This window comes from Ranitomeya variabilis, chromosome 2, assembly GCF_051348905.1.
Source record: "Ranitomeya variabilis isolate aRanVar5 chromosome 2, aRanVar5.hap1, whole genome shotgun sequence".
NCBI classification, from domain to species: Eukaryota; Metazoa; Chordata; class Amphibia; order Anura; family Dendrobatidae; genus Ranitomeya; species Ranitomeya variabilis.
The window spans coordinates 842,681,525-842,694,740 of NC_135233.1; the positions used below are offsets into that span (position 1 = coordinate 842,681,525).

The 13,216-nt window shown below is 42.7% G+C and overlaps 1 protein-coding gene across 5 annotated transcripts in view; it reads left to right on the forward strand.

Annotated features, from left to right (window-relative positions):
• LRCH3 (leucine rich repeats and calponin homology domain containing 3) overlaps window positions 1-13,216 on the forward strand; it is a 116,162-nt gene that overhangs the window by 23,086 nt on the left and 79,860 nt on the right. For all 5 annotated transcript variants that reach the window (XM_077290163.1, XM_077290162.1, XM_077290159.1 and 2 more), the window contains exons 2-3: window positions 9,574-9,718; window positions 11,326-11,452. In XM_077290163.1, the coding sequence (XP_077146278.1) occupies window positions 9,574-9,718; window positions 11,326-11,452 (272 nt within the window). The remainder of the gene's footprint in view (window positions 1-9,573; window positions 9,719-11,325; window positions 11,453-13,216) is intronic.

The following is a 13,216-nucleotide window of genomic DNA, read 5'->3' on the forward strand; positions in this document are numbered from 1 at the left end:
TTACAGGTCTGTGAGAGCCAGAAATCTTGATTGTTTGTTTCTGACCAAATACTTATTTTCCACCATAATATGCAAATAAAATGATAAAAAAAGACAATGTGATTTTCTGGATTTTTGTTTCTCAGTTTGTCTCCCATAGTTGAGGTCTACCTATGATGTAAATTACAGACGCCTCTCATCTTTTTAAGTGGTGGAACTTGCACTATTGCTGACTGACTAAATACTTTTTTGCCCCACTGTATATGTGTGTGTGTGTGTGTGTGTGTATATGTATATATATATATATATATATATATATATATATATATATATATATATATATATTTTATTTAATTCATTATGCAAACTAGAAGGATCAGTGACCTGTCAGAAGCCATACACATGAACACCACCCCTCCACGGGACACGAGCATATCATTTAAGGTACCGTCACACATAACGATTTTGTTAACGATATCATTGCTTTTTGTGACGTAGCAATGATATCGTTAACAAAATCGTTATGCGTGACAGCGACCAACGATCAGGCCCCTGCTGGGAGATCGTTGGTCGCTGCGAATGATCAGGACCTTTATTTGGTCGCTGATCACCCGCTGTCATCGCTGGATCGGCGTGTGTGCGCGCCGGCCGTAAAGCACAGCGGTGACGTCACCGCTGTGCTGTGCTTTACGGCCGGCGCTGACACAGTCAGTGCGGGAAGCTGACGGCGAGGGACGTGACAGACATCGGAATGTATATATGTAGTGTGTTTTTTTTTTTTTTTTACATTTACAATGGTAACCAGGGTAAACATCGGGTTACTAAGCGCGGCCCTGCGCTTAGTAACCCGATGTTTACCCTGGTTACCTGGGGACTTCGGCATCGTTGGTCGCTGGAGAGCGGTCTGTGTGACAGCTCTCCAGCGACCACACAACGACTTACCAACGATCACGGCCAGGTCGTATCGCTGGTCGTGATCGTTGGTAAATCGTTAAGTGTAACGGTACCTTAACTCAAAACTGAAACTACAGATTACACTACAACCACAAGACGGATTTCATCACCCAGGTATCATTGTAATCAGTATAACGGTGCCGACCTGACACTGTGTTACTGTGCGCAGTCCTGCTAACAGGTTCCCTTTAAGGGACTATTTTGTTGTTTAGTTTTATCATTTTAAATTACAACATAATTGAGAATTTAGCTGTGAATGAGGACGCTAGTTTCCATTCACAGACTAACAGGTCCATAACTTGCAGTCCTCTCAGTGGATACTATTGCATCTATTTATGCAGTGCTCTGTGAGCGGAATATTCATCATCTGCACGGATCCGTCTGCTATAATGAATTAATAATTCACACATTGGGTAGCGTGTGTATGCTGTGTCTGTATTGCGGCTGCACTTCTTGGCCATGTGTTTCCTGCAATGCTGCTGGTTTTTGTCATAAAAAGACCTGCAGTTGGACTGGGAGTTGTAGCCATAATGTGTAAGACAATAGTCATGTGAATGATCCCCATCAGTCCGGAGTCTGTTATCAGAGGTCATTGCTTACTGGGCAAAGTGGGTTGTACAGGATCAGAAGACATGACTGCTTTCTTACATATGTGGCCGCACCTGTCTGTAGGGTATGTCTAGTATTACAGCTTGGCTTCATTGAAGTGAAAAGGGACTGACCTGTAATACCACACGTAACCAGTGGATGGGTGTGGCACGGTTTTTGGAAGAAGGCATTTGTTTTTGTAAGGGCTGGTACTGGCGGCTGTAGTCTTTCATCCGAGACAATCCGTCTGATTATGCGAATGACATTCTGATCAGTGTAAGCATAGTGCAATCTAATTCTCTTGGATAAGGAGAAGATGTAGTAAAAAAAAAAAGTCTCCATTGTGTCAGTGCACAGAAATCTGACTGCACTCAGATGTCATCCAAGTGCAGTCTGATGTTACCCACGCACTCATTGACTTGCGTTGCGTAGTTCAATCCAAACGCTGCTGTTTTTTTGTTCCTTGGACTGAACATTGGTTCGAACTGTAGACCCCGCTAACTAGCCACCATCCATGCTCACTTTTCGTAGCAGTGATGCTGCCCAGGTATAAGTGCTTTCTGTTCACATTTCATATATCTATTCTCCTACATCTGAGCCCCACAAAGATTGTCTCATATGGAACAGGACACATATACTGAGGGTGTGCAGGGGATGTGGTGTCCATAAAAAGCCCTATGTTCTTGTACTAACTCCTCCAGGCCATCCTCCACACCATGACATCATCTGAAACGGATCATTGTGCTGCAGAGAGAAGACCGGAACAGCCACATTTCTAGCATGAAGAGGCCACTCTTGTACATTACTGCTGAAATCATTTGGGTCATTGCCAGGTCGTCTGTGTGAGACTATCAGAGAAATAACTGGGCAGCTGTCTGTATCTGCGACATTCATCTTTACTATGGGCGGATTTATCACCATTAAAGCAGCCAATGAATGGTGAATGGCTCTTGTTTTATAGGGCACAACTTTGTACCCTTGGGCATGAGAAGCGAAGACTATGGAAGGTCATGTTACTTGCAGGCACATAACAGAATAATGGTTTTCTGCTTGTCAGCGTAAAGGTGTTTCCCCCAAACATATAGGGATATCCACAGGATGTGTCCTGTCTGATAGATGGGCTTCTCGCATTCATGGAGTAACCGACTGCTTGTTGTTTTATAAATCCGTAGTACATCTGTAAAGAAACCACTGTCACTTATCTGATCAGAGAATCTGCTTCACTCATACAGTAAAACCTGTATTCAAAGGCAGACTTTCCATTTACTGAGAGAGATGCACATGTTCTATGGAGGAGAAGGCAGATGCGACATTCTGCTGCAAATTCTGCAACATTTTGAGCACGATCTGCTCATCTGTCTCTGTAATGGGAAAATCTGTATTCACTGAAAAAAACAGTGCAAGAAAGATAAAGAAGCAGATAACCCTAATAAGATACACTACCTGCACTATTGATTTATGAAAAAATACATAAAATGACTATTGATCTTTAAAGGGAACCTGTCACCCCCAAATCAAAGGTGAGCTAAGCCCACCGTCATCAGGGGCTTATCTACAGCATTCTGTAATGCTGTAGATAAGCCCCCAATGTAACCTGAAAGATGAGAAAAAGAGGTTAGATTATACTCACCCGGGGCGGTCCCGGTCCGGTTCTGGTCCGATGGGCGTCGCGGTCCGGCGCCTCCTATCTTCTTACGATGACGTCCTCTTCTTGTCTTCCTGCCGCTTCTCCGGCGCAGGCGTACTTTGCCCTGTTGAGGTCAGAGCAAAGTACAGCCTCTCTGACCTTTCCCAGCGCCTGCGCACTGCAGTACTTTGCTCTGCCCTCAACAGGGCAGACAGAGTACGCCTGCGCTGGAGCCGCAGCGTGAAGACCAGAAGAGGACGTCATTGTAAGAAGATAGGAGGCGCCGGACCGCGACACCCATCGGACCGGAACCGGACCGGGACCGCCCCTGGGTGAGTATAATCTAACCTCTTTTTCTCATCTTTCAGGTTACATTGGGGGCTTATCTACAGCATTACAGAATGTTGTAGATAAGCCCCTGATGCTGGTGGGCTTAGCTCACCTTCGTTTTTGGACATGACAGGTTCCCTTTAAGCTGCGTTCACACTTATTCTCCTGTAAAGTTAACCATGATGAATTGCAATCTGCTGGTCAACCAGGTTTACCATTGTGCCAGAAAAGGAGAATAGCTCCATTTTCCTTAGGGCTTATTCATACGTCAGTGTTTGGTCAGTATTTTAAATGCAAAAACCAGGAATGAAATATACAGAAAAAAACTATAAAAGATTTACAGTGCGTACGGAAAGTATTCAGTCCCCTTTAAATTTTTCACTCTTTGTTTCATTGCAGTCATTTGGTAAATTCAAAAAAGTTCATTTTTTTTTCTCATTAATGTACACTATGCACCCCATCTTGACTGAACAAACAGAAATGTAGAAATTTTTGCAAATTTAATAAAAAAGAAAAACTGAAATATCACATTGTCATAAGTATTCAGACCCTTTGCTTAGACACTCATATTTAAGTCACATGCTGTCCATTTCCTTGTGATACTCCTTCATTGGAGTCCAGCTGTGTTTAATTAAACTGATAGGACTTGATTTGGAAAGGCACATACCTGTCTATATACGACCTCACAACTCACAGTGCATGTCAGACCAAATGAGAATCATGAGGTCAAAGGAACTGGCCAAGGAGCTCAGAGACAGAATTGTGGAAAAGCACACATCTGGCCAAGGTTACAATAGAATTTCTGCAGTACTCAAGGTTTCTAAGAGCACCGTGGCCTCCATAATCCTTAAATGGAAGAAGTTTGGGACCACCAGAAGTCTTCCTAGACCTGGCCGTCCAGCCAAACTGAGCAATCATGGGAGAAGAGCCTTGGTGAGAGAGGTAACGAAGAACCCCAAGATCACTGTGGCTGAGCTCCAGAGATGCAGTAGAGAGATGGGAGAAAGTTCCACAAAGTCAACTATCACTGCAGCCCTCCACCAGCCGGGCCTTTATGGCAGAGTGGCCCGACGGAAGCTTCTCCTAAGTGCAAGACATATGACAGCCCACATAGAGTTTGCTAAAAAAAACACATGAAGGACTCCCAGGCTATGAGAAATAAGATTCTCTTGTCTGATGCGTCGAAGATAAATGTTTTTTGTGATAATTCTAAGCGGTATGTGTGGAGAAAACCAGGCACTGCTCATCGCCTGCCCAATACAATCCCAACAGTGAAACGTAGTGGCAGCATCATGCTATGGGGGTGTTTTTCAGCTGCAGGGACAGGACGACTGGTCATTGAAGGAAAGATGAATGCGGCCAAGTACAGAGATATCCTGGATGAAAACCTCTTCCAGAGTGTTCTGGACCTCCGACTTGGCTGAAGGTTCATCTTCCAACAAGTCAATGACCCTAAGCACACAGCTAAAATAACAAACGAGTGGCTTCAGAACAACTCTGTGACCATTCCTGACTGGCCAAGCCGGGGCCCTGACCTAAACCCAATTGAGCATCTCTGGAGAGACCTGAAAATGGCTGTCCACCAACGTTCACCATCCAACCTGACAGAACTGGAGAGGGGTGAAATACTTGTTGCATCATTCCCAAGAAGACTCATGGCTGTACTAGCTCAAAAGGTGCTTCTACACAATACTGAGCAAAGGGGCTGAATACTTATGACCATGTGATATGAGTTTTTCTTTTTTAATAAATTTGCAAAAATTACTACATTTGTGTTTTTTTTTCAGCCAAGATGGGGTGCAGAGTGCACATTAATGAGAAAAAAATAAACTTTTTTTAATTTACTAAATGGTGGCAATGAAACAAAGAGTGAAAAATGTAAAGGGGTCTGAATACTTTCCGTACCCACTGTACCTGTTCTGTGTTTTGGAGACGCTCCTGATTTTGAAATACAATTACTGACGTGAATAAAGCCTTAGGTTCATGTCTTTTTCCTCTTGTATATTTCAGGGGATAATACTTGTATGAATTGTGGTGGTCTTTTTGCATTATTCACTGTTCGATACTACATAAAATGTTGAGTATGCTTGTTGTGCTTTTGTAGTTTTGGTCATGTCCAGTTATGATTCTCTGTTCACATGTGTTGTAGACTTTGTTTTGCAGTATGATTGACATTATGATGTACCATAAACTCTGCAGACCCCATTAAAGTTGGCGCGTTCTGTCGAGCTGTGTTTGTGTCCATGTAATGGATTTGTCCTCTATGTGAATTCCTAATGCCGGGAAGGATAGCAAATTCCGAATTCTGCTTGTTTCTTGCTGACGGAGAGCGGAGGGTTGTAGGTGCTTGGGTCATACATTGCAGGTTGTGCAGTTTGGTGCTTGCTGAATGCTACGTGTCACATATTTCACAGCAGGTTAAACTTTGGGTTTCTAGATTCAAGTGGTGAAATATTTTTTAGAAATGTAACGCACTTTAAGGACGAGTGACTTTTTTTCTCCTTTCTATTAACAATCGGCATCGTGTATTTAGAGAGTTCATGACAATGCTTAGCAGTTGCCGTCTTCTAGGAGAGCCTTGTTCTGAGTCTCATAGACTTTAGGGTATTTGTCCACAATCTGGAGTTGCTGCGGGTTTGACGCTCTGTACTTATGCAGCCTCACCTCGCAGCGGGCAGAGGTTACCGCATAGTGGATGGGATTTCAAGAAATCCCATGTCCACTGTGCTTCCACAGAAACCCGCGGATCACCCACGGAGACAGACATGTGGCACTTCTCTCCAGACTGCGCCATGTGAATTTCTCTCGCAGAGACAAGAAATTACATCAGTACAATGTATAGGGTGTGATGAATCCGCACGGTTCAGTGCTCACATGCAGATTCACCTGCGATCACTACCCAGCAGCACTTTGGACGCAAGGAACATGTGCTTCGTCTAAAACGCTGCTACTTCGGATCGTGTGCACCCGGCCTTACATGAAGTGGCCTCCAGTCCACTTGAAGACACTGTGAGCCAGCAAGTCACAAATGCAGTCACTTACACCTACACTCTCCTCCCGTGCCAGCGCCATTATTATTATTATTATTATTATTCATTTTTATAGCGCCATTTATTCCATGGCGCTTTACATGTGAAATACGGGGCAAATATAGACAAATACATTAAACATGAGCAAAAAATAAGGCACACAGGTACATAAGGAGGGAGGACCCTGCCCGCGAGGGCTCACAATCTGCAGGGGATGGGTGATGATACACTAGGAGAGGGCAGAGCTGGTTGTGCGGCGGTTCAGTAGGTTCAGGATCACTGCAGGCTGTAGGCTTGTCGGAAGAGGTGAGCCATTACAATGGTGATGACGCTTGTGCTCCCAGGGCTCACATTTAGCTATGATACAAGCCCTGTGCCCAACCAGCGCTGGCGTCTCTGACCCTATCTTCAGACGTATATGTAATCAAGAGATGGCATCAGCTGCGGCTGCCTGCTCAATGGGGGGACAGTGAAGCCAGCGCTGATTGGGCACAGACAGGGCTTGTGTCCTCGCCGCATGTGAGCCCCAGTGGAACAGCACTGGGACAGGAGGCGAGTAGAAGTGTTTTTATTTTTACGAGGGCAAACATTCACATCGAGAAGGTTATGGACAACCCCTTTAATTATGGAGCGACATCGGAAATGGTATAAGACGGCAACTGGTAAGTATTGTAGATACTCTCTACACACACATTGCTAACGGGACAAAGAGCAACAAAAAGTGGTCCTTTAGGACAAATCAATGTGTTACACAGTAGTCGGTCCCCTAGGATCAAAATGGCACCAGCCTTTTATATGTGCATTTTCTAACTGCTTCCTGGGATTTCATAGCCCTGACCGTAACAGTTTTCCTTGTTTGCTTTTTTCTGCGTTAGGCTTCTTTTACACTTGCCGTGTTTTTGAGGCCCCAATACATTTCTATGGGGCCACAAAAATTTGTCAGTCCGCCGTATGTCCGTGAGGGCCATATTTACGGCCGTGAAAAAACATTGAGCCTGCTCGATCTTTTTCACAGCTTACAGACACGGTACCCATTGAAAATCAATGGGGCCACAAAAACAACAGAAGCTTGTTTTTGCGGTGCACCGAGAATACAGTTTTTCGGAACGCCGTTTTTTTTGGTTTCAATACTTTTTCAATTTCTGTTTGTTTTTTTTTTGTTTCAATACTTTTTCCCTAGTACTTGAAACCAGAAAAACTGCAATCCGGCAGACCGTGAAAATTGCGGCAATACGGCCCGCTAAAAAAGGCCCACAAAAAAGGGCCACAAAAAACATGGCAAGTGTAAAAGAAGCCTTAATTTATGATTTGTAAATATTCCCATGAGTCACTGCAGTGTAATATGTGGAGCTACTGAAGCGCCATCAGCCTGTCAGCTCAAGGTGTCAAAAAGAATTGTTGCTTGTTGAGTCAGAGCAAGAATGGACCAGGCAGCAGTGCTATTCATGCGACCGATACACCATTCATCTAGTCATTTGGTTTTACTAGTCAGCCATGACAGTGACAGGAAGCTCCATAAATTGTTACACTAAAATACAGAAAGGTAAAATGCACCACACATGCTTGAAAAAGAAAAAGATTAATCAAGATGTCAGTTTACAGGTTAAAGGGGTTGTTCCGTCCAAATCGATAACTCTGCGGTCGCTATGTGTGCCTCCGGACTTGTCAATCTCCCAAGCGCGCACACTGTGTATTGCAGGGATTCACCAGTTTCTGAGTCGGGACCATAGGCTATGTAGGAGTTCAAAGCTGGGAGTCGGAACACTATTATCCTGCAGGTCAATTGCGTTTTTTGACATGATGGGTTCCCTGTAATGTGTAAATAACCTGTTAATATCTATTGTCTAGATCCAGATCTGTACAAGTGTCTACCTCCAGAGCTTGATTTAAACGAAAGGGTGGTGTTATCATTGTGATATGGAATGGCTGACAGTCTGCTCTCCTGATCTACATGTCTCACACCGGTGATGCCCCCTTAATTGAAGATTAAGCTCTGGAGGCAGATTCTCAGGGAGATGAGATCTGAACAGCAAAATTACATATTGAGAAAACATGGATTACTCTAGAAAAAGATATTGGATTGCAGATATCAAGTTATCACTTTATTCAACTTTTTATGACCTGCATGCCCAGACGGCTTAGTAGGGTTAATCCTAATGACAGATTCCCTTTAATACAAGTAGAATTGCAAAGCTGCTTGGTTTTACAAGCCCTTGGCAATTTTACCTATTACAGATGATCATTCTATCCCTTTACATCAGAGAATTGGCGTGAGGCCACATACTGTATGTCATGTGAGTGCTGCAGCCTTTACACTTCCATCAGACTGAGCAGTAACGCTGCTGCTCATCAATGGCAGCTGATAGGCTGGAGCACTCACATGACAGGCACTCACATGACAGGAACAATGTCAGAGATCATCGGGGATCACGACAATTGGCGTGGAAGAGGTAAGTATTTGAGGATTTTTTTGTTTGTTTTTTACTAAACACATTAGGGACATTGAATGGGGATTGTCCTGTAGTGCGGTTATTTACATGATATTTTATATACATTTTATATGTATTGTATGGATATTTGCTCTGCTTAACAACATGTAATATAAAGCGCACTGTCTACACCATGCTTGTTTGTGCAAGACTCCGCCAAATCGGCACTGTCTGGCATTAGAGAATCACTTGTGAAGTAAGCTTTTGCTATGGTTTTTTTTATGCTTTTCACTGCGGTGCTGTAAGCTACAACTATGCATCTCTGCTAACCGTTGATTTGTTTAAACTTTACGTATACTAAATAATTTTTTACAATATTTTATAATTTCAGTAAATAAACTTTAATTTTGGAAGTCACATTAAAAATAAAGTTTTACTGCATCCATTAATTTAAAAAAAAGAAAATGTAATATGAGTTTTACAATGCAGTTATGTGTCAAAAGTACAAGTGGTTCTTGTAAGTAACAGTGGCCCGTTGTATAAGGCAGACATACCACGAAGACGGAAATGAATTATGCTGCTTTATTTTCATGTCTGCTCCTGAATATTTGGAGTAAAAATTGTACTTTTGTTTCAGATCTGTCTCGCAATCGATTGTCTGAAATTCCTGCGGAAATCTGCAATTACGTCTCTTTGGAGAGCCTAAATCTTTACCAGAACTGTGTCCGCTATGTGCCGGAAGCCACTCTTAACCTACAAGCCTTAACCTTCCTCAATCTCAGGTATTTCCCTACTGTGTAATCTAAAACTTCATGTAACTCTGACACTGCTACTTGGGGACACGGCTACTGAATTATTTTGTTAGGAAATAGAGATGAATATTAGCGTATATGGGTGTAATATCTGCTGGGTGATATACAGCTCGGGCAGAAATTAAGAGACCACTGCAGTTTTATAAAAATCAGCTTCTCTACATGTCTGACAGCCATTCCATTCCAGTGTCAGATGAATTCCAACCAGAGTACACCTCATTCTACTTAATGTACTTCTGATTAGGTGAGCACATCAACAGAATCTTATTTAATGAAGGAAAGTATAAAAACCCTGCTGTGATGTTCACAATCCTCTTGCAATAAGACAAGCTGGATGGCAAAAGAAGTGCTAGTAATATCCCAAAGGTAATAGGAATCAAAAAATAAATTTTAACCATGCCAAAGGAGTTGAAAAGAAAAGTCTTGAGTGAGGAAAAGAAGGGCTCAATTCTGGCTTTACTAGCAGAGGGACACAGTGAGCGTCATGTTGCCTCCATCCTTAAAATTTCTAAGACGGCAGTCCATTACAACAAGGTCAAGCAGCAGACATTGGTGACAACAAAGCTACAGACAGGAAGAGGGCGAAAACGACCCTCCACTGAACGGAATGACCGTCATCTTATTGGAATGTCACTCAGCAACCACAAGATGACATCAAGTGACCTACAAAAGGAATGGCAAATGACAGCTGGGGTGAAGTGCGCGGCAAGAACAGTTCGTAACAGCCTCCTAGAGGCAGGACTCAAGTCATGTAAAGCTAAAAAAATGACTTTCATCAATGAGAAGCTAAGGAGAACCAGGCTGAAGTTTGCCAAAGACTATAAGGATTGGACCATAGAGGACTGGAGTAAAGTAATCTTCTCTGAGTCTAATTTTCAGCTTTGCCCAACACCTGGTCGTCTAATGGTTAGACAGAGACCTGGAGAAGTGTATAAGCTACAGTGTCTTGCACCCACTGTGAAATTTGGTAGAGGATCGGTGATGATCTGGGGATGCTTCAGGAAGGCTGGAATTAGGCAAGTTAATCTTTGTGAACGATGTATGAATCAAGCTTCATACAAGGTTATCCTGGAAAAACAGTTGATTCCTTCTGCTCAGGCAAATGTTCCTCAACTCTGAGGACTGGTTTTTCCAGCAGGACAATGCGCCATGCCACACAGCTAGGTCAATCAAGGTGTGGATGAAGGACCACCACATCAAATCCCTGTCATGGCCAGCCCAATCTCCAGACCTGAACCCCATTGAAAACCTCTGGAATGTAATCAAGAGGAAGATGGATAGTCACAAGCTATCAAAGAAGAACTGCTTACATTTTTGTACCAGGAGTGGCATAAGGTCACCCAAAAGCAGTGTGAAAGACTGGTGGAAAGCATGCCAAGACGCATGAAAGCTGTGAATAAAAATCATGGTTATTCCACAAAATATTGATTTCTAAACTTATCCTGAGTTAAAACATTAAAATTATGTAAACAAAACCTCTGGAAAGAAAAGGAGGAGAAAACGAAAGAGCAAAAATTCAAAATTATGAAAGGGTTAAATAATTATTTCTCTTTTGTCTCTTTTTGTTCCCCATGAAGTCGGAACCAGCTGACGTCACTTCCTGGGCACGTCTGCAGCCTCCCGCTCAAGGTGCTTATAGCGAGTAACAACAAGCTGGACTCGTTGCCAGAGGAGATCTGCCATCTGCGGCTTCTGACCGAACTGGTAGGTGCACACGTGGGCATCCACATTTAGCTCAGATTTATGGGCCAGGCCCGAGAACGAATATTTGCATGACTGGTTATGTCATCTGGTTCAAATCAAACTTGCTTTTATTAAAAGAAATACATTCTTTAATGGAAAGTCCATATAAGTATCACTATTAGCGCCAACATTAAATACACAAGTTCTGTAGTGTTGTAATAAATCATCTCTACTCAACCCTGTCTCCATGACAGAATTCCAGATATATCTCCATAAAAGCTTGTTGTGCCATCACTATAAGGCTATGTCCACAATCTGAGCACTGTTGCTTTGCATCTACTTGGGCCTCAGGTGGATGCACTCACAGCAACTGTAGGTTCCATAGGGTGACTTAAAATAAAATTACCTATGGTTTAAATTAGGTTTTTGAGTTACGTGGATTTTTTTTAAAAAAAGTTTTGGCTGTGTTTGTCTTTTTACATTACGATTAGTGATGAGAGAACGTGCTCAGACAATGTGTTATCCGAGTATCTTGGGCGTGGTTTGTGGAATTTGCCTAACAAACAGTTGCTGTTGTTTACTAACTTTGAAGAATTTATCCCTAAGTGATTAACATTGCCAGACTAGTCCTGCTACTGAGCACCTCACAGTCTATGGACTTTGTACACAGAGAGCCTGCTGTGGGCGGGGTTAACTGTGGTGTGGGAGGGGTTAGCGTCCTCAGCTCTGCTTCTTTGCTAAATCTAAACGCTCTTATTATGTGAATCGGCTGCACCCAGTAAACTAAGTGATACATCGTTGGATTCAGCTTCTTTTTGCCTACATCATGCTGTTCTCAGATGAGGTAGCAAAAACCTCCTGACAAATTCCCTTTAAGGAGAAAAAAAAGTAATCCTGCAGTTTTCACACTGGCGACTGGTGCTTTTTTAGATTTGTGTTTTGTTTCCTTTCAGAAAGCGTTTTCTCACAAAGCTCCATATTATTGCAGGCAGGATTACCATGACAAGTAATGCATCTATACACAGGCAATAGCACAGTAGCACAGGATCTGCCAATCACAATAAGTGATGTCACACCTGACTGTGCTCCCTTTGCATATGCTCATGTTGCACTTTAACCCCTTCATGACCTTGGGATTTTCCGTTTTTCCGTGTTCGTTTTTCGCTCCCCTCCTTCCCAGAGCCATAACTTTTTTATTTTCCTTCAATATGGCCATGTGAGGGCTTATTTTTTTGCGGGACGAGTTGTACTTTTGAACGACATCATTGGTTTTAGCATGTCGTGTACTAGAAAACGGGAAAAAAATTCCAAGTGCGGTGAAGTTGCAAAAAAAGTGCAGTCCCACACTTGTTTTTTGTTTGGCTTTTTTGCTAGGTTCACTAAATGCTAAAACTGACCTGCTATTATGATTCTCCAGGTCATTACGAGTTCATAGACACCTAACATGACTAGGTTCTTTTTTATCTAAGTGGTGAAAAAGAAATCCAAACTTTGCTAAAAAAAAAATTGCGCCATTTTCCGATACCTGTAGTGTCTCCATTTTTCATGATCTGGGGTCGGTTGAGGGCTTATTTTTTGCGTGCCGAGCTGGCGTTTTTAATGATACCATTTCAGTGCAGATACGTTCTTTTGATCGCCCGTTATTGCATTTTAATGCAATGTCGTGGCGACCAAAAAAAGTAATTCTGGCGTTTCAATTTTTTTTTTCTCGCTACGCTGTTTAGCGATCAGGTTCATGCTTTTTTTTTATTGATAGATCGGGCCAGGGCTGTGGAGTCGGTAAGC